Source organism: Eumetopias jubatus, unplaced genomic scaffold (genome assembly GCF_037043125.1).
Source record: "Eumetopias jubatus isolate StellerSeaLion01/CBP00866 unplaced genomic scaffold, mEumJub1_p1.0 scaffold_12, whole genome shotgun sequence".
NCBI lineage: Eukaryota > Metazoa > Chordata > Mammalia > Carnivora > Otariidae > Eumetopias > Eumetopias jubatus.
In genome coordinates, this window is record NW_028274818.1 from 1,883,757 (window position 1) to 1,903,174 (window position 19,418).

Sequence of the window (19,418 nt, forward strand, 5' to 3'; positions counted from 1 at the left end):
CTGCAGCTGCCGGCCCCACGGTCCCTGCTCCCCTCTTGGTGGACTGAATTTACAGAGCGACCGTGCAGCCACCCCCAGCCTGGCCACACCCTTCCCCGATCTAACAATCTGAGGAGCCGCGCTCTGTGCGCACCCGTTTGGAGGCTCCTCTCCGCCGAGACCCCAGCACTGCCCTCACCCTAGCACCCCTGCCTCTCCCACCAGCCCCTGTGCTGGGTGCTCTCGGCAGGGTCCAAACAAAGGATAACGCTGCACCCTGCCGCCCCCCACACCCACCGGCTCTCTTTCCCGTTCTTACCAAAACCCAGAGAGGGTCCTTTCCGGCTGCCTGCCCATGGCTCCCCCAGAGAGGCCCTCTTGGATGCCCTGTGCTCTGGCTTTCTCCCCTACCTCTCTGCAAAAATGACTCACCGAAGCTCCCCGTAAGCCCCACCTGGCCTTGACCTCTGTGCCACCTTCACACTTGGCCACTGTATTCCCATAACTCTCTTTCTCTGGGGCTTCTTTTTTAAAGATGTTTTTATTTTTAACACGGCACAAAGCAAACAATGTGTACTTCATGTAAGCGGAGTCACACAGTATTTGGCCTCCTGCAACTGGCTTTTTTCACTCCCATAACATCCTCAAGTCTCATCCATGTTGGTGGACTTCCTTCCCTGTTAGGGGCTGAACACTGCCGTTGTAGGTTCGCCCCGCAGCTTCTTCACCTGTTCACACGCTGGTGGACGCTCGAGTTGTCGCACTTCTTGGCTACGGTGAACGCTGCTGGAATGAACACGGGTGCGCAAGTCTCTCCGCATCCCGTCTGCTGTGTCTTCTTTACTGGAGTGAGTTGGCTTCTCTAGGAATATCTCTCTCCCCGGCTGGCTCCGTCTTCCTCATCTTCCTCTGTCACCCAAGGTGCTGTTACCCGAAGCCTGGCTTTCGCTGTTCAAGCACCTGCGAGACTCGTCTTGCGGCTCCCCTGCGGACCTCTAGACCAAGAGCAGTGGGGCCCCCCGAGGGCGCTGAGCCAGGACGCGGCTGCTGTCAGCAACTTGGCCCACCTTTCCTGTCTGCGCTGCCATCCCTCACCTCTCGGAAGGAAGGCACAGGAAGCTCCTTCTGCTTTAAGCGTTACGGATCCCTCACTGCCAAACGGGCAGCTCCAGAGCGAGCTTTCTCCTGCGCTCCAGCCAGCACGAGGACAAGCCCGCCGGACGTCTTCATCCAGGGGACCCAGAGGCTTCTGGAAGCACATCCTTTCTCTCCTCTTCTCTGCCTCCCCTCACCATCACTCTGGAAATTTCTCTTTCCTCATCTCCTTCTGAGGTACAGTTTAGACGCCTCTGTGCCATCTTCCCAACCAGCCCAAGTCCTGGCCGATTCTTCTCCCCCAAGATTTCCCTGGCACTCACTGTGTGCATCACTCAGGAGGTACCTGAGCCAACTAGAAGAATGCGAGACAGAGAGTGGGCTGTCCACACCCTGGCGGACAGGAGGCACCTCAAGCCACCTCCACAGCAGGCAGCGTGAGGCACTACGCCCCTAGCGACAGGATGCTTACCATCTGTGACAGCACAACCTCCCTCCCTCTCGCCCTACGTGACCTCTCAGCAGCCTTTGACCTTGGTGGCAATTTCTTCCTGCAACACCTGTCCTTTGGTCTCTGGCTGTGTGCTCTCTCACTTACCTGCCTACCTGACTGCCACTGCACCTGTTTCCTGCGAGCATCCTTCTCTTCTCTCCCGCTAAAAGCTCCCTTGGACAGTGTCACCATGCCTACTACTTCTTCTCCCATCGCTTTTTTTTTTAAGATTTTATTTATTTATTTGACAGAGAGAGCGGGGGGAACACAAGCAGGGGGAGTGGGAGAGGGAGAAGCAGGCTTCCCACGGAGCAGGGAGCCCGATGCGGGGCTCGATCCCAGGACCCTGGGACCATGACCTGAGCCGAAGGCAGACGCTTAACGACTGAGCCACCCAGGCGCCCCTTCCTCTCCCTCCTCTTAACAAAAGATGCCCATCTGTCCATCTATCCATCCATTCAGCAAACACGCACTCAGCACGTGCTGTGGTCCAGAATTTGACTTAGACAGCAGGAGACACATGAGTCAGACTTACTTCCTGTCCGCACACGGCTTACAGCACAGCAGCAGGGCCAGCCACAAGCTGGGGAAGAGGTCTTGTGGGGGACAGTGCATTGCCTGCCCTTCTAGCTACTGCTTACCTCCACTTGGACACGCCACAGACATCTCTAATGCAACATGTCCCACATTCAATTTATCATCCCCTCCAAACCTGCTCCCTCTCCCATGTTCCCCTATGCTAGCGATTACACTGCAACATGGAGGGTTGGGGCTCACCCAACACTTCCTCTCTCCCACCCCTCCACTCCACTGACTGGGTCCCCACCCCATCTCCTCCCCCTCCTCGCTTGCCCGGGAATTCCTCAGGACCTCTGCAGTCCCACCAGGTCCTGACCACCTCACCAAGGCAACCAGAGCCGACCCCTAACCAGTCTCTTCCACCTTTCTGCCACTCCCATCCAGACTCCATTCTCTGGCCTGGGTCAAGAGGAACTTAACTAAAAAAAAAAAAAAAAATTCTGCCTAAAATTTGAAATGGCTAGGGGAGCCTGGGTGGCTCAGTTGGTTGAGCATCCGACTCTCGATTTCAGCTCAGGTCATGATCTCAGGGTCGTGAGATAGAGCCCTACGTCAGACTTCGCGCTCAGCGGGGAGTCTGCTTGAGGTTCTTTCTCTTCCTCTCCCTCTGCCCCTCCCCCTGCTCGTGCACACACGTGCTCTTGCTTTCCCTCTCTCAAATAAATAAATAAATTTTAAGAGGAAAAAAAACTTGAAATGGCTTTTCATTCACTCCAGAGTAAAGAACTCCAGAATAACCTCCTGGGACAGTGTGCCTTTCCTCTAGTTGCTCCATATACACCTTGCACCACATGCAGCGGCCGAGCACCTTGTACTGTTTTCCGGAAACCTTTACTGAGTGCCCAGCATTATTTCAGGCCTTGGTGACACAGAGATGAACAGACAACCTGCCTAACGGAACTAACAGTATGGTTCCTTGAGGCATGCTGTTTCTTCCACCTAGGACATCATCCCCTCTGGATTCTTCTCAAACCTATCACGCAGTTAGGGCCCTATGTACACCTCACTATAATCCTGTTTATACACTGCTGCTGCTTCATTGGGTTTCTGTGTGCCTGGATAATACTCTCAATGCTGAAATCCTCTCATTCATTCAAATATTTACTGAGCACCTCCTATGTGACAGGCACTGTTAGGTACTGATGGCACACCAATGAACAAAGCAGACACAATTCTTGTGGTCATAGAGCATACATCCTAGTGTGGGAGACAGATGACAGAAATAAGTCACACAGGTAGGGTGCATTAGATGGTGATGTGCTGTAAAGGAAAAAATTGAGTTGCAGAAAGAAGGTTGAGTGGAAGGAGTGTCTACAGTTTTAAATAGGAGATTCAGAGTAGGTCTCATTGATAAGGTGAAGTTTGAGCAATGAAACAATGAAAGAAAGTACAGGCTATGTGGATGCCTGCAGGAAAACTTCCAGACATAAGCAGAAGCCAGTGCAAAGGCCCTGAGGCAGGAGTGAGAGTAGTAGATGAAGGGAGAAAGATACTGGGTGTGCAGGGTCGGGGGGAGATTGTAGGACCCTGTAGGCCTTTGCCATTGTAGATATTGGCTTTTACTCCGAATAAATGGGGAACTGCTGGAGCATTTCTAACAGATGAGGGGACATGATCTGACCTAGAATTTAAAAGCATCACCCTGGCTGCTGTCTTCTGATTAGAACATAGCAGGAGCAAGAGTGGAAGCAAAGAAACCGGTGAGGTAGCTTCTGGAATCACCCAGGTGAGAGTGGTGGCTGGGGCCAGGCAGGCAGTGTGGAGGTGGTGGGGAGTGGCCAAGCTCTGGCCATATTTTTGAGATGAAGCCCATGGTGTCTGATGACGGGCTACATGTGATGGGTGAGAAATGGAGAGCGTGCAAGGATGCCCCCAGATACTTGGTCTGTGCAAACGGAAGAGGGGACTTACCAATGAACTGACGGAAGGAAAGGAATGTCTATTCAAGTCCTTTGTCCATTTTTAAATGGGGTTTTTTGTCTTTTGTTGTTGAGTTGTGAAAATACCTCATTTGAAATGAACCGACTCTCCACCCCAGGCTTTCCAGTCGCTCATTTAAAGAGCTCTTCCTCTCCTTTTAAATCCAAATATAAGTAGTTTCAGAGCTGGACGAGACCCTAATGTCACTCACTCCACCTCCAGAATGGCCCCTATTCCTGCAATTTTTTGAGTTCTCAAACCTCAAAATCGGTTGTCTAACCTCAGTCCTTCCTGCTGCACATTGGCCTGTTTGGCTCCATAGATGAGAAAAGTTACGCAAAAATTACAGATTAGATTGGAAGTTGGATTTCCAATAGACCCGAAACACAAGGTGACCCATTTACAACGGGATCCTCAAGAAGGGCCAGGTGACTTGGCTTCTGCGAACGAGAAAGGACACGCACGCGCCGTAGAACTGAGGGCACGACGAAGCCAACGAAGGCGTGGCTTCTGCCCGAATTCAAGATGGCCACGGGCCCCGCCCATTTTCCCCCCTCCTCGGGGGCGGGGGAGAGGGGGGGCTAAAAGCTCAGCACGCCATTGGTGGACCTGCCCGCGGCGTATCCCCGCCCCCCCACGCGAGGGGCGGGAATGACAGTGTCTCAATTTCCGGTTCCGGCAGTACCGGGATCCCGGTCGAGATGGAGGAAGATGCAAGCGGGGGCCGGCGGTCGCCGGGCATGGAGGCTAGAGTGGGAGCTGTGGCCTAGAGGTCCGGGCTCGGAGTTCGCCTCAGTCGCGGCGGAACCTCCCTGATCGGAGGAGGTAAGGAACGGCCGGCGCGGGGTGCCTGACGGCTACGGTCTCCGAGGACCTGGACCTGTCACGGCGGCAGCACCGGGTGCCTGCGGCTCCGCGGGAGCCGGCCTCGCAGCTCCGGGGCTCAGGGGCGACTGCAGCCAGGCGTCTGTTCCTGTCGGAGGAGCGCACAGCGGAGGGAGCGGGGCGAGAGGCGTGGCACGGCCAGGTCCGAGCCCCCGGCCCAGGGCGGCTGTGCGGGGGGCCAGGCCAGGCGCTGCATGGACGGGTGTCATGTGGTGTCAGTGATGAGGGATCACGTGGGTGCCAGTGGACGACCACAGGGAGAGCTGGGTGGGACCTCACCGTGACGGAGAGAGGAGATGGCCTCGAAGGAGGGGTCGGAGGCATCGCGGGGACCTCCCCTGAGGAGAGGTGGGCAAGCGTGTAAATGTATCCGCGCTCGTCCTGGGGGAGGTGGCTCCCAGGTTGCAGCGTCTCGCAGAGGCGATGGGAGAACGGAGGAACAGAAGGGGGAAGCAAAGATCTTGTTTGCAGCTCAGAATCGGGGACCCAAGCCTGTGGGTGTGGGTCCGGAGCTGCAGAAGGGGATTTACTTTGGTGGGGCTGGCTAGCCCGGAAAGCTCTGCCTGCGTCTAGTAACCATCACTGGGCCCAGTTCTGGTGACAAGTCAGGATGGAGTCATAATGGTCCTGGACTCTTCCAGTAGCTGTATCATTGTTATGGTAATACTGACAATCCTTAACATTTAAGGCAGTGTTTTCCAAACGCTGGCACATTTAATCACCCAGAGAGCTTGTTAACATGTTGGCTCTTATTCGGCAGGGCAAGCCTGCAACCTGAAACTCTGTATTTCTAACAAGAAATACAGCTGATGTCCGTGCTGCTGGCGTGTGTGCTGCTCTGAGTAGCCAGGATTTAGAGCAGCATTGTCTAGTAGAACTTTGTGCCATGATAGAGATGCTTTGCTGTTACAAAACGTTTTTACACGTATGGCCTCCCGTGAGTGGCTCCACACTACTATACAGCCATGGCAGGCCTGACCGGCCCCGCTTCCCAGATGAGAAAACTGACTTTCAATGAAGTGACATGGTTCCAATCATACCAATTGAAGTGGAACTCAAACTTGGATCTCCTGAGGACAGGTGTTCTTTCCACTGCATGACCTGGCCTTCCAGATGGCACTGCCTTATCCCGAACCAGAATCTTATCTCAGAACCTAGTGAATAGTCTGGTGTGATGTTTCTGGTTCAGGAAGAGTGCAAGTGGAAGGGAGATGTGCAGAGACCACCAATCTGTCCCTTTCCCCTGTGCAGCTTGGTAGGGGAGGCTCTGCCTCTGACATCTCATTTGATGACTTCAGGGCATCCTGGGTCATCTGTTGGGTCCCCATAGGAAGCACCTCAACCTCTGTGCCTGAGCAGTTGTTAAAAGATGGGAGGAAATTCAGAATCAGAGCTGTGCACACAAATAAGGGTCTGGGAAAGAGCCATAAAGAATGGGGGCTGATTGAGTTGGGAGAAGGGAAGGCTGGAGGAAGTGTGCGTACAGGTGTCTGCCAAGAGGATTTTCCAGTGGGTAAAACAAGAGGAACTAGTTTTGATGTTTCAGCAGGAAGTCTGGAGGTTATGTAACAAAGAGCAGGTTGAGACCCCACTTGTGAGGCGAGGGAGTGAGTGCCAGGCCCTCTCGCCTTCAGCTGTACCGGCTTCTCCCTCTGAGGCGTGACCCTTAGTGGCTTCTCCTGTCACTGTGGCAACGGTAGGAGATACCTGCTTTGGCGTTCGAGAGTCCCCCGCCATCCTTCTGGGAATTTAAAATCAACAGGCACACATAAGTGATGGAGGAAAGCAGAGAAATGGGGCACTGGGTCCTGCCTTAATTAAGACTTCTCGTCAGGAGATATTGATACTGGTTTTTTTTTTTTTAAGATTTTATTTTATTTGTGAGAGAGAGAGAGAAGAGCGACCACAAGCAGGGGTAGCGGCAGGCAGAGCAGCAGAGAGACAAGCAGGCTCCCCGCTGAGCAGAGAGCCCGATGTGGGGCTCGATCCCAGGACTCATGACCTGAGCTGAAGGCAGATGCTTAATGACTGAGCCACCCAGGGGCCCCAGAGATATTGGTACTTTGTGACTCAGCTTGACAAGTTCAGAAGGTCCTGGGACGGAATCTGCTGCTCTGCCTTTCTGTCCTGCTTAGCACATAGTTTGCACAAGCCCGGCAGGAGGCGCTCTTGCTTGGGCCCAGCTGTATTTGTCCTGTGACAGCAACGTGCTGCTCAGCCACTCAGCTCGGTCAGTCACTCCACCAGCACACTGGGAAAGCAGGGGCAGCTCTTGGTTTCTCTGGAACAAAGCTGAGAGAAATCTCTGGTCATCTGCGGGGCCAGGAGCTTATGCTTAACCCTTGGGTGACCAGCAGCAGCCATGAGGGCATTAATGCTGCCTCCCACAGGTGGGAGTGACTTGGCTTTAGGCTGAACAGTGTGACTTGTGTTGGAACTCCTCACCTCCCATGGGGTAGAAGGCATGGTCAGTAGAGGAGAAATCTTGGCTCATATCGTGCCTCCACCACTGACCAGCGGCGTGACCTTGGACCCGTTCCTTTTAACTTCCCTGATGCGGTGTCCTCATTTAGCAGAAGTGTCTAACGGTGCACAGGTTAAGTCGTAAGGGTTACGTGAGGTGATAGGTATTCAGAAAATCCTAGAGTCTGTCTCTGCGCATGGCTCACTGGTGTTGGAAACATGACCTTGGGACCCTGGATAGCAAACACTCGGGGCAGGGCAGGCAATGACATGTTCTCTTGAAGCCTCAGAGGAGAGGACCACTGGGCTTGGTGGGTGTCCCCGGCTGAGGCTGGGGAGGAAGGGCCACTTTTGCCCACAGCAAGTGACACAGCAGCGTTCCTCTCGCTCATTGCCCACATCCCACGTTTGGGCCAAGCTGGTTGTGCCAAGCCATCGTTTGCTGCTTTCGTGGTTGACATGCATTCCTGCCCTGTTCAAAGGGCTCTGCCCTCCAGGGGTTCCTCCCATTTGCCTCACCTGGAAGCTGAGGTTTTCCCTCAACGCACAGGTGCTCAGCTTGCACTGCAGGCAGCCTGGCCTTCTGTGACAGTGACACAGTCCAGCTGGGGGGCGGGGGCCGAAAAGCTCACTGGGCTTCTCCACTGACTTCCATGGTAAAGTGAGAAGCTGCTCAGGCTGCTTGGGACCTTTGGCTGGGGAAGGTGGTTGAGGATGGACTCTGTTTAGACAGAGTCACTTGACATGAGGCTGGCCAGGGCACTGGCTTCGGGAACATTTCAGCTTCTAGAGTTGTCCCTTTTATGTGGCCACCTCCTTTCCCAGCCTGTTGGGATTTCTCCCAAAGCCTGGGGAGCCCCTGACTGCTCACTGCCACTTTCACGTCCCCATTTCCGCTCTGGCTGAAACCGTCCAGTGTCCTACCCAGGAACACATTATGTTGTCACCAAGAATATGTCCAACATATCATGACCTGCTGTTCGACAGTTGTTAAGTTGGAAGCTCCTGATTTTATACAATTATTACATTAGTACTAGTTTTGTTGGAGAACTTAGGCAGTGGATACACTTGACCTCAGAGCCACGTTACAGTACTTTGACCTGGATTCTTTCTCTCTATATCTTAGATCCATTCCCCAGACGGATGCTGTTGTCTTCGGGAACAGACTGTGTGTTTCTTGAAGGCAGAGTCTGTATCTTCCCTGTCACTTGAATCTCCCCTCATTATACAGGACAGAGGTTATGATTTCTGTGCTTAGGGGTGAGAAGGGCCAGGCATGTCCTCTGCCCTGTGGTTCTCAAGACTTCAGGGAAACCACTTAGCTCTCTGCTGGTTCTTTCCTTTTTCTCTAGAGTGAGTTATCTAATAACCAAAGAGGACTCTGACCTTTGGCTTGTCCCTAACTTTCTAACTCCTTTCACTGGAGGGAGGGGAGGGAGGGGGTGCCACGTTTTCTTCTAATACAGACTGGAGGAAAGAAAAGTGTAGTGAGTGTGAGCCAGGGGAGTTCAGAGGGGCCAGCACGGGGAAACCAGAAGCAAAGTAAGGTAAGTCAGTTTGTATATGGTGCCGAAAGAGGCACCCTGCTGAGGGTCAGAGGTCAAGGCCATGCCTCCTCAGTGGGCCCAGGAGCATCCCAAATGGAGCACTTACTTCCCTTCCGCATTAGGAACCTGCTAAGCATCACTTAGTGACATCCCTTAGTCCCACTTGGAGGACCGCCTGGCAGGATGCACGGCCCTCAAGCGGGACCAAAGCCAGAGCAACACAGCGTCCTGAGCTCTGCCTGGGTGAGCAGAGGAGGAGCATGGGCTGGGGCACCAGGGCCCAGGCAGAGGCAGGAACTGCAGTGGGTGATTTGATCAGCCTGGGCAGGGAGCCGAGGTGGGGGTGGGGCTGCAGGAGTCGCTGAAGTGTGGAGCAGCCTCTGGAGTTGGGGGAGGGCCGATAAAAGAGGCGGGGAGGGGGGCAGCATCTTGATCCCCAAAGGAAGACTCAGGCAAGAGTCGGCCAAGCCGGACTGGAATCTAAACTTTGGGGTGGTGGGTACCCCAGGAGATGAAGCCTGAGGACGGGGCTCAGAGCCTAGCCAGCAGGACAGAGCATGAAGCGCTAGCCTCCTTCCCCACGTCCTCCCGCCCGCTCACGTCTCCAGGTCTCCAGGCGCCATGGAGGACAAGCGCAACATCCAGATCATCGAGTGGGAACACTTGGACAAGAAGAAGTTTTACGTGTTTGGTGTAGCAATGACGATGATGATCCGTGTCAGCGTCTACCCGTTTACCCTCATCCGCACCCGGCTGCAGGTCCAGAAAGGCAAGAGCCTCTACCACGGGACTTTTGATGCCTTCATCAAGATCCTGCGAGCAGACGGTGTGACTGGCCTCTACCGGGGGTTCCTGGTCAACACCTTCACCCTCATCTCTGGCCAGTGCTACGTCACCACGTACGAGCTCACCCGGAAGTTTGTCGCTGACTACAGCCAGAGCAACACAGTCAAGTCGCTGGTGGCCGGTGGCTCGGCCTCCCTTGTGGCCCAGAGCATCACAGTGCCAATTGATGTGGTGTCCCAGCACCTGATGATGCAGCGCAAGGGCGAGAGAATGGGCCGCTTCCAAGTGCGAGGGAGCCCCGAGGGACGAGGGATAGTAGCCTTTGGCCAAACCAAGGACATCATCAGGCAGATCCTGCGGGCTGACGGGCTCCGAGGCTTTTACCGAGGCTACGTGGCTTCACTGCTTACCTACATCCCAAATAGTGCTGTCTGGTGGCCCTTCTATCACTTCTATGCAGGTAAGAGGCGGCCGGGAGAGCGGGGGTAGAGGGTGGCCCTGTGCGCGCTGGAGTGGAAGACTTCACGGGAGAATGGGCTGTTCATTCAGCAAACATTTGACCCCAAGAGGTTCACAGATGAATGAGACACGGCTTCTTGCTTTCAGGGAGCTTATGTTATTGTGGGGGGACTCAGACGAGTAAAGTAGACGACTGTAGAACATCAAGTGTGTTCTGGCTGCCTTTCAATCAATGAGGGTTAGTGGAATTTTGGTAGAGAATTGGAAGGCGAGGAAGGACAAAATTCATGGGATATTTGGGATTTGAAGATGAAATTTCAAATTTCAGATGAGTGTTTAAGTTGGATGCCTTTCCTCAGCTTTGTTAAATTCAAGATGTCATAGAGCCTTGAACTCCTCCGCTCCTAGAACGTATTTTTGTTCATAAGACATTTTACTTCTTTTTAAGTATTTCCCAGAAATGGATCACTGGGTCCAAAGATAACATTTTTGAGGGCCTCGATAAACATGTCGCCAGATTTCATTCTGGAAGGGCAGAGTGCCTTGCCAAGAACAGGACCTGAGCGTGCCTGTGACCCTTGGCATCCACAGCTTTGGGCAACCAGCAGACTCCCATGAGGATGGTCTCTGCTTGAAGCCTCCCCAGGCCCTTCTGCGGGCTCCTGAGCCTTGGCAGTGGGCCTTCTGTCCAAAGTATCTGGGACCTTCCTAACCAAATTTCACAATGACTTCCTAATCTGTGATCATCCTATCCCTCTGGCACTACACGTTTGTGATTCTCCCTTTTTCCTGATGGTACCTTCCTCTTTATTGCTAGCTCTGTTTCCCTCTCCTGTTTAACACAGTCTTTCTTCCTGAATATTTGGTAAAATCCACATACCCAGACTCCACCCCTGACCCTTTGCATCAGATCTTTTGGGAATGGATCCTGCTAATCTTAATGTTAAGAAAAACTCCAGAAGGGGCGCCTTCGGCTCAGGTCAGAGTCCTGAGATTGAATCCCTCATTGGGCTCCTTGCTCGGCGGGGAGCCTGCTTCTCCCTGCCCCACCCCCCCGCCCCTGCCTCTCTGCCTGCTTGTGCTCTCTCTCTCTCTCTTAAAAGAAAAGAAAAACTCTAGGAATTGTGAGCATTTTCTCTGGTGTCTGTCTTCGCCCTTCTCTTCTCATGCGATTTCATTTACAATTGACTTGTCCTTTTCTGCCACGTCAGAAAACCTGTGTCTATCCCCAGACTAACTTTCCAGAGCTCTGGACAGACACTCTGACTGCTGGGCCTCTCGACTTAGATGCATGCATTTATATCTGAAACTATTCAGTGAACTATTTTTCATCCCAAGCTGATTGACTCACTTCTTTCTCTCAGCGGCCACATTATTCTCCACATCCCTGAGACTGTCACTCCCTCTTCCTCGTCCCCACATCTGCTCCTAGTGACCCCAGAATGTCTTTCCCTACTCTCTGTCCATTTCTCCTGCCTTCCCTGGAAACCACGCCTCAGCGACCACCCTGCTGGGCGCTGCGCCAGCCCTCTAGCTGGTCTTCCATCCCACCTACCACACACACCTAATGGAGTCACTCTTTAAACCCTGGCTGTGGTGCTCGGTGGCTCCCACTGCTCACCGAGTACAAGCCCATCTCCTCAGTCTGGCTTCCACCTCCCTTTCCAGAGGAGCGTCCCCTAGTGTGGCGTGTGAGGCAGCCCGGCCAGATCATGCACAGATCCTCCACTGCGTCGTGTCTCCCACCCCTGCTTTGTTCCTCTCGGCCCTCCAGGCGCACCTGCCCTGGGAAGCCGTGACATGCCCAAGTGCTCCCTACTGCCTCCTTGCCTTGCTCCGTGGAGCCCTTGACCCAGAAGCGACGTATCACTTGCCTTGATGTTATTTGTGTGTGCCTTATATCTTCTACTGGGTGGAAAGGTTCCTTTTAAAAAAAAATGCATTTTTTAATTGAGATACAATTGAGATACAGTTGATTGGAAAGTTTCTTGGAAGTGGGAGGAAACTAACATTTATTGAATACACACTACCTGCCAGATAGGCTCTGGGCCACGTGTGCTTTGTAAATATATGTTAAAGGAGTAGAGTGGTTCTTGTCATTCCCTTTTGCTTAAACTCTACCAATGCTACCTTCTGGGCATTTAGAATAAAATCAAACGTGTCCGTAGTCAGGGCAGGTCTCCGTGACCTGGCCCGTCTGCTGTGCCAGCCCCGCGGTGGGCCTCTCTCCCCTTGCTCTGCTCCATCCTCACCGTCCTTCCCTCTGCTCCTGAAACACACCAAGCTCTGCTCTCACCTCTCTGCCTTCGCAGATAATGTGCTCTCAGCCTGGGGCGCCCCAGACCTCAGCCTCCGTGCCACGTTTGCACGGAAGACTTCGTCACCCGGTTGGCAAAAGGGCTCTTTCTCTTTTCTTTTGCAGCTTGTTTCCTTCATAGCACTTGTCATAATTTGCAATCATTTTATCCTCGACTCAGCTCCCATGAAGGCCCTTCCCTGTTCATTTCTCTGTTGTATGTCCTGTGCTCACACAGCGCCTGGCATCCAGCAGCATTAAATAAATATACGTTTATATTACTGTTCAAAGTCACGTAGCCAGGAGGGACTTAAACCAAGTCAGCCTGGGTTTATCGTTTTCTGCTTTGCAGATAAGAGGTGCCCAGTAAGTGCTTATTGAATGAAGAATGGAGAGCAAAGACATGGGGCTCTTTCCCCCACTCTCTTGCTTTGTTTTTTCATCCTCTCCCGAAGTCCCAGGAAAATGGCATGTGTCTCTGACTACAGTTGGAACCTGGATCCTGCTGTGGCTTGCAGGCCCGAGGGCCAGTGCAGACAGGCCCATGGAGGCTGGCAGCTCCCGGCCAGATGCCACCTCCCAGTGGCCGCAAGATGCTTCCTTCTCAGGAGAAACAGGATACGGGTGAGGCGGTGGTCACTTTGTCTCGGTTTTTGCTGACCCTGGGGGAGGGAGGGAGGCGATTAGCAACCAGGGGAGAGGTGTTTCTGGCTGGGCGTAAGGAGTCCTGCCATGCTGCCAGACCCAGAGGCCCTCACATCTGCCCCACCAACCCCCACCTTCCTTCTGTACCCTCATCTTTAGGTGGCCACAAATTACCAAAAGGGCAAAGAAAAAAATTCTTAAAAGTTCTATGGCAACTGAACTGTAGAGAGAAAACTGAGACTGAATCTCTGAAATGATGAGTCTGCTTTATATCCAGCCTCATTCAGAGCGAAAAGCTCTTGCAGTGGCTTCCAGGCCCTGATGACTTACCTCTCGGACTTCGTCTACTCTTGTTCCCTGCTCGCTCTGTTCCAGGCACTCAGGCCTTGCTGCCCTCAAAGGCTTAATGCACGCTCCTGCCTCCAGGCCTTTGCATAGGATGTTACCTCTGCTTGGAAAGTTCTTTCCACAGATCCGTAGGGCTTGCACCCTCCTTCAGGTCTTTGCTCAAACTTCAGCCTTCTTGGAGAGGCTTCCATGACCACCGTGTTTAAAACGGCAACCCCTGCATTCCCAACACTCGGCATTCCCTGTCTCCCTTTCCTGCTTTATCTACAGAGGGCACACATCACCTTCTGACATCGCTATATCTTTTGCTTTTCATTGGATTGTCTGTGTTCCCCCAGTAGAACGGAAAACTTTCTAAGCGTAGGATTTGAGCTTGTTTATTCACTCTCCGTCCTCAGGGCCTGGGGTGGCTGGTGCACGGTGATGGCCACGCAGTGAGCCTCTGTGGAACAAACGAGCTCTTGTCTTTCAGCGCTAGAGAGGGTAAAGCTAACAGTTCAGCTGCAGTGGGTTCCCAGTGACCGGGGAATGGGCGAGTCTGGGTCCTCTGCCACTGTCTCCATCAGCATTTTTGAAAAATGAGTTTTTCTTTCTTGATGTAGCCTGGAGAAAACATCTTACTGTTGGATATGACTTTCTCTTTTGTCATTGTTTTTATTTTTAAAAACATTCACATGGGGGGGGGGGCACCTGGGTGGCTCAGTCAGTTAGTCATCTGCCTTCGGCTCAGGTCATGATCCCAGGGTCCTGGGATCGAGCCCCCCATTGGGCTCCCTGCTCAGTGGGGAGTCTGCTCCCTCTGCCTGTCTCTCCCCCTGCTTGTGCTCGCTCGCTCTCTCTCGCTCTCTCTCTCATGAATAAATTAAAAATCTTAAAAAAATTCACATGGGTATATACATAATGGAATATTAGCCATAAAAAAAAAATGAAATCTTACCATTTGCCACAACGTGGATGGAGGTAGATGGTATAATGCTAAGTGAGATAAGCCAGTCAGAGAAAGACAAATACCGTAGGATCTCACACAAACGTGGAATTTAACAAGACAAAGAAAAAAGAGACAAACCAAAAAACAGACTCTTAACTCTAGAAAATACACAGCTGGTCGCCAGAGGGGAGGTGGGTGGGGGACTGGGAAACAGGTGAAGGGGATGAAGGTACTTCTATCATGATGAGCACTGAGTAGTGTATAGAATTATTGAATCACTATATTGTACCTTGGAAACTAATATAACACTGTATGTTAACAAACTGGAATTTAAAAAATGCAATAAAATATTCACATGGCTCAAAATTCACAAGGTTAGGAAAGGGATGCAGTGAAGAGGCTCCTTGCCCTCCGCGGTCACCCTGCCCCTTCCTCGGAGAGCCAGCGCTGCCAGCCATTTGGTGCGCACGTGAGAAAATGGGCCGTGTGCGTTCCTGGCCGTGGGTTGAGACGGGTAGAGAACAGTCATTAGTGTTTTACACCGGGTGGCGGGGGCGGTTACTGTCCACCGGATGAAAGGAACTGGCAAGCAGAGAGGTTCTGAAACCCTTTCTCTGGAGGAATCTTCCGTTCAAAGTGGGCAACGTACCCAGCATGGCTTCCAGAAGGGCCCTGAGATTCCTCAGTTTTGTTGGTTCCAATGGAAGCGAGGAAGAGAAGAGAAGATGGGAGTTCTGGGGTCCAAGGGGGCTGAGCTTGGAGAGGGTTCGTCCTTGTTGGGCACAGAAGCAGCATGAGGGCAGACCGTATGGCGCCTCACGTCTTGAGGCATTGTCTTTCCCTCGATTCCAGAACAGCTCTCATACCTCTGTCCTAAGGAGTGCCCACACATTGTCTTTCAAGCTGTGTCGGGGCCCCTGGCTGCGGCCACCGCTTCCATCCTCACCAATCCCATGGACGTCATCCGCACCCGCGTGCAGGTAAGACCAGCCTCCAGCCCGGTGAGGAGAGTGACCTCGGGGCTCCCCAGCGCCCCCCTGACTTCTCTGCATCATGGCCTTCTGGTCTAGCCGGCCTTGTCCGGGTCAGCCAGTCCCCTTCCTGTGGTCAGTTAGCATCTGCAGAAACCAGCTGAGCACGTTGAAGCACCTAGTGTTTCCCTGTGATGTCTGTGGCCTTGCACACCCTGCCCCTGTCCTTGCACGCCCATTCCTGTCCTTGCACGCCCTGCCCCTGTCCTTACACGCCCTGCCCCTGTCCTTACACGCCCTGCTCGTCCTTGCACACCCCTGCTCCTGTCCTCGCCATGCTCCCCGGCTCCTCCCTGCTCTGCCTCCTGTTAGCCGATCAGACACCTTTTCCTTACTTTGCAGGTCTGTGGTTATTTGAAATATATCCATTCCAACGAATTCCCTAAGTCTGGTTTCTCCGCTGGGCTGAGTTCTCTACAGACTGTTCTTGAGTAAGCCTCACAGACTGTGCCATGTGGACTCAGCAGAGCTGCTGACAGAGCCCTTGGTGGTGCTGTCCAGAGATAACCGTCCCTGTCTTCTCTCAGCCCAGAGATAGTTCCCCAGCACCTAGTCCAAGGAAATAGAACCTGAATATGGGTGTGTCACATACAAATGGCGCTCTGCTGTCTAAAGCTTTAGGTGGAGAGAATGGGGGATTTTGATGTCTGAGGCGGGTAGAGTAGGAGGACAGCTGTCCAGGAGAGCGGGGTCACCGGTGAGGGTCAGAGGAGAGGAAAAGAAACTCAACAGCTTGGGGGTGAGGTCAGCTTCCCGGATAACCAGGATGCTGGGATGGAGGTGGCTGGTAAATCTAAAGGTATATTTGTTCCGAGGAAAGAATGCTGCCCCCACACACTTTTGAATGAATAAATTGGCATTTGATGGGTTTGCAAATAATAAAGTGCACAGGTTCCCTCCTCGTTCTTTTCTGAGGCTTGTTTTGAGTGTTCCATGAGGAGATCCCAGGGAAAGGACAGGTGTCTACTTCTGAGGCACTCCCAGGCGGGAGGAGACCAAGCTGGCTGGAGCGGCCCTACCGCGGCTGTGGATACGTGGGAGGGCTGGGGGCAGAGGCGGGCAGAGGAGGGTACTGCAGAGGAAGAGCAGAGTGTGGAGGAGGGGGCTACGGGAGGTGGGGAGGAGGGGGTGATGCTCTGAGCCGGAGATCACCTTGTGAACATCATCCACTCCGGGGAAGTACGGCAAGGAGAGCAGGTGTCCTGCACTGGCTGAGGGTCTGAGTGGGGCCAAGTGCGCTTTGATGGCAGGGTCCGGGGAAAGGGGCAGGAACAGAGAAGATTCTTGCCTTAGCCAAACTTCCAGTGTGGCAGGGAGCAGGGGTCCTGGGGTGAGGGGAGGACTCCCAACTGCAGGGACTGAGGGACTGAGGTGGTTGGAATGGAAACGACAGACCAGCAGGGCCACGAGCACCTGGTCTCCCTGAGGCCAGAGAGACGCACGCAGGGTAAGGACAAGGACCGCAGCTGAGTGGCTGATCTGCTGACGGCAGTGACAGCTCGCAGTTACGGGGCGCGTGCGCCTGTCAGCCTTGACTGCTCAGAACCGCAGGGGTGGGTACGCTCCACCGCTGCTTACATGTGAACGGACTGAGTGCAGAGAGGTGACTGTGTTCCCCGAGGCTGCGCTGGGGAGCAGAATTCAACCCAGGCAGCCTGGCACTGGAGCCCACGTGAAGCCCTGTGCCGCACTGCCTCACAAGCACAATCCAGCCCCTGGACCCCAAGGCAGAGGGAGCCTGTGCTGAGCGACTTCGACTGCAGACCGTGGCCCTCCACTGTGTTGCTTTTCCAGGTTGAAGGCAAGAGCTCCATCATCCTGACCTTCAGACAGCTGATGGCAGAAGAGGGGCCTTGGGGCCTCATGAAAGGCCTCTCGGCCAGAATCATCTCAGCCACGCCCTCCACCATTGTCATTGTGGTGGGTTACGAGAGCCTCAAGAAACTCAGCCTCCGACCTGAGCTGGTGGACTCAAGACACTGGTAACTCGTGGCAGGGAGCGACCCCTGCTGTTTGCCACACTACTCTGGGGTGGGGGCAGCGTGGGGAGGGTAGCACCCCCCCCCACCCCGTGCCCCCACCACATTCGCAGCCCTGCCCTAGGCCGGATGGCCTGTCTCGGACGTGACAGAGACTCTGAACTGCTCTTGCTTAAGAGACTCCACACCTGGACCCCCTGCTCCCATTACTTTTTATTTTCTTGCCAAACTGGGCTCCCTTGCGCAGTCTGGGTCCTCAGTCCTGTCCTAAGGAGACTCACCGTCCCCACCAGTCCCACCCAACCCATCCCCTGCGAACCCTTCTTCCGGCTTCCCCCGCCATCTGTGTCCCTGAGACCCCGACAAGAGCTGTACATAGAGCTTGCTTACTATCACTGGTCTTCCTCCCGGGCCTTCAGCCCAGGTTCCATCAGCTACCTTTCCTGTTTCATCTCTCAGGCTTGCTTGTTTTTACTTTGGGACGGAGCTGCCCACCAGACTGCTCTGCTTTTCTCTGCCACCGGGGGGAGGGGGGCACGGTGCCAGGTACTTCTGCATAGGGAGCGGGAGCAGAAAAACCTCTGGTTCTCCAGAGCACTTGTCCTCTCTTTGGAGAGTTATTAGGTCGGGGACAAATGTTGATACTCTTATTTTGTGTGTGTATTTTTTTAACACCTGTGAACTAGGTACTGTCAGTCCTGCTGAAGCACCAATCCTGCAGTCAGAGCCCACCCCTTTCTCAGACAGGTGGAAAACGTGGCTTTTCCCTCAATCCCAGTTACTTGTCCCTTTCACGCTCCTTCAGAGCCAGCAGCCCCCGGACGCACAGGCCCGGGATGACTGGAGGGGCGGGCCCAGTTCTGAGTAGATGAGGCCTCCTGGGCCCGCTGCCCCCGGGGGGAGAGGACAGCTGGTCTGGAGCCGCCCAGGGAAGCTCTGGGCCCTGGGCAGTGGGGCCGCCTGCGTCTACACCCCAGTCACTGGGACTTACGGACACACAGGTCTCACAGCGGCAATCTCCGAGTCGTGGAACCACTGGGCTTTCTCATCTCTTCGTCCCAGTCACGGGCCTCCCGAGGGATTCTTGGGAGACAGGAAGGAGCGGGGCAGGAGGCCACCCGCAGCAGGACCGCTGCACTTACCAGCCCGACACTGCCCAGCTGCTCTGGGGGCCGCCCGGCACTCTTGCCCCATGCCCGGCCGCCACCAAGCCTGCGATGCGGGGTGCGGCGCCCCGGGGCAGAGGGCCTGTCAGAGCCTGCACTCGAACCGCACACGTGAGGCTGGATGAGCCTCCCCACGTCTCATCGGTCCCATCCCTGGGAGAGGCCACGGTGCCAACCTGCAAGGTGCTAGCTACCCGAGGCCTTGACACTTCTTCCGGCTGCCCCCCCCCTTCTGTCGCCCTGGCCACATCAGAGCCGACCCTGCTTCTCCACCTTTGCCGCCACCGCCGCCCATGTGGGCCTCGAGGCTTCGAAGGTTAACCCCCTTCACCTGCCTTCGGTTTTGCGTCCCCTCTCCTCCTCTGTCAGGTGTCCCCCGGTGTCCGTCCACTGCACAGGTGCCTCTGAACCCCCTGCCCCTCCGTCGCCCACCTGCCCCAGGAGCCCCCCACGGGATGGAGGCCAGGGCCCCTGCGCTCTCCCCGCAGCGCCTCAGTCCCACACCCCCCCCCAGAGGCCCGTCCGCGGCCCGCCGCACACCGGCCACGCAGGCCGAGCCGTGGCCGAGCCGTGGCCGAGCCGTGGCAGGGGCGGCGTGCGGCCCCGCCCGTCTCAGGAGGTGGGGTGTTCGTGCCCTCGGACCGCTTTCCCCCGGCTCCCCCGTGCGGCGCGGTGCCGCAGCCCTCCCCCCCGCCCCTCTGCCCACCGCGCTCTCCCCCCCCCCCCCCCGTCTCGCACCGGCGGTCCGAGAGGTCGCCGTGCGTCTCCGACGGGGAGCCCGGGCCCCCGCTCCCGCATCCAGCACGTCCGGCGCCGGCG

At 54.7% G+C, this 19,418-nt stretch overlaps 1 protein-coding gene across 11 annotated transcripts; it reads left to right on the plus strand.

Annotated features, from left to right (window-relative positions):
• Positions 1 to 4,755: 4,755 nt before the first annotated feature.
• On the plus strand, positions 4,756 to 19,286 carry SLC25A44 (solute carrier family 25 member 44). Of its 11 annotated transcripts, none has more exons than XM_028090131.2 (6): positions 4,756 to 4,891; positions 8,541 to 9,204; positions 9,570 to 10,207; positions 15,276 to 15,403; positions 17,249 to 17,436; positions 18,435 to 19,285. In XM_028090131.2, the coding sequence occupies exons 3-6, from the start codon at positions 9,583 to 9,585 to the stop codon at positions 18,712 to 18,714; spliced, it is 1,221 nt and encodes a 406-aa protein (XP_027945932.1). In that variant the 5' UTR covers positions 4,756 to 4,891; positions 8,541 to 9,204; positions 9,570 to 9,582; the 3' UTR covers positions 18,715 to 19,285. The 11 variants fall into 11 exon arrangements, with proteins under 11 accessions (XP_027945932.1, XP_027945933.1, XP_027945934.1 ...); XM_028090132.2 differs by having other exon boundaries at positions 9,084 to 9,204; XM_028090133.2 differs by lacking the exon at positions 8,541 to 9,204 and having other exon boundaries at positions 15,327 to 15,403; positions 18,435 to 19,286.
• Positions 19,287 to 19,418: the final 132 nt, after the last annotated feature.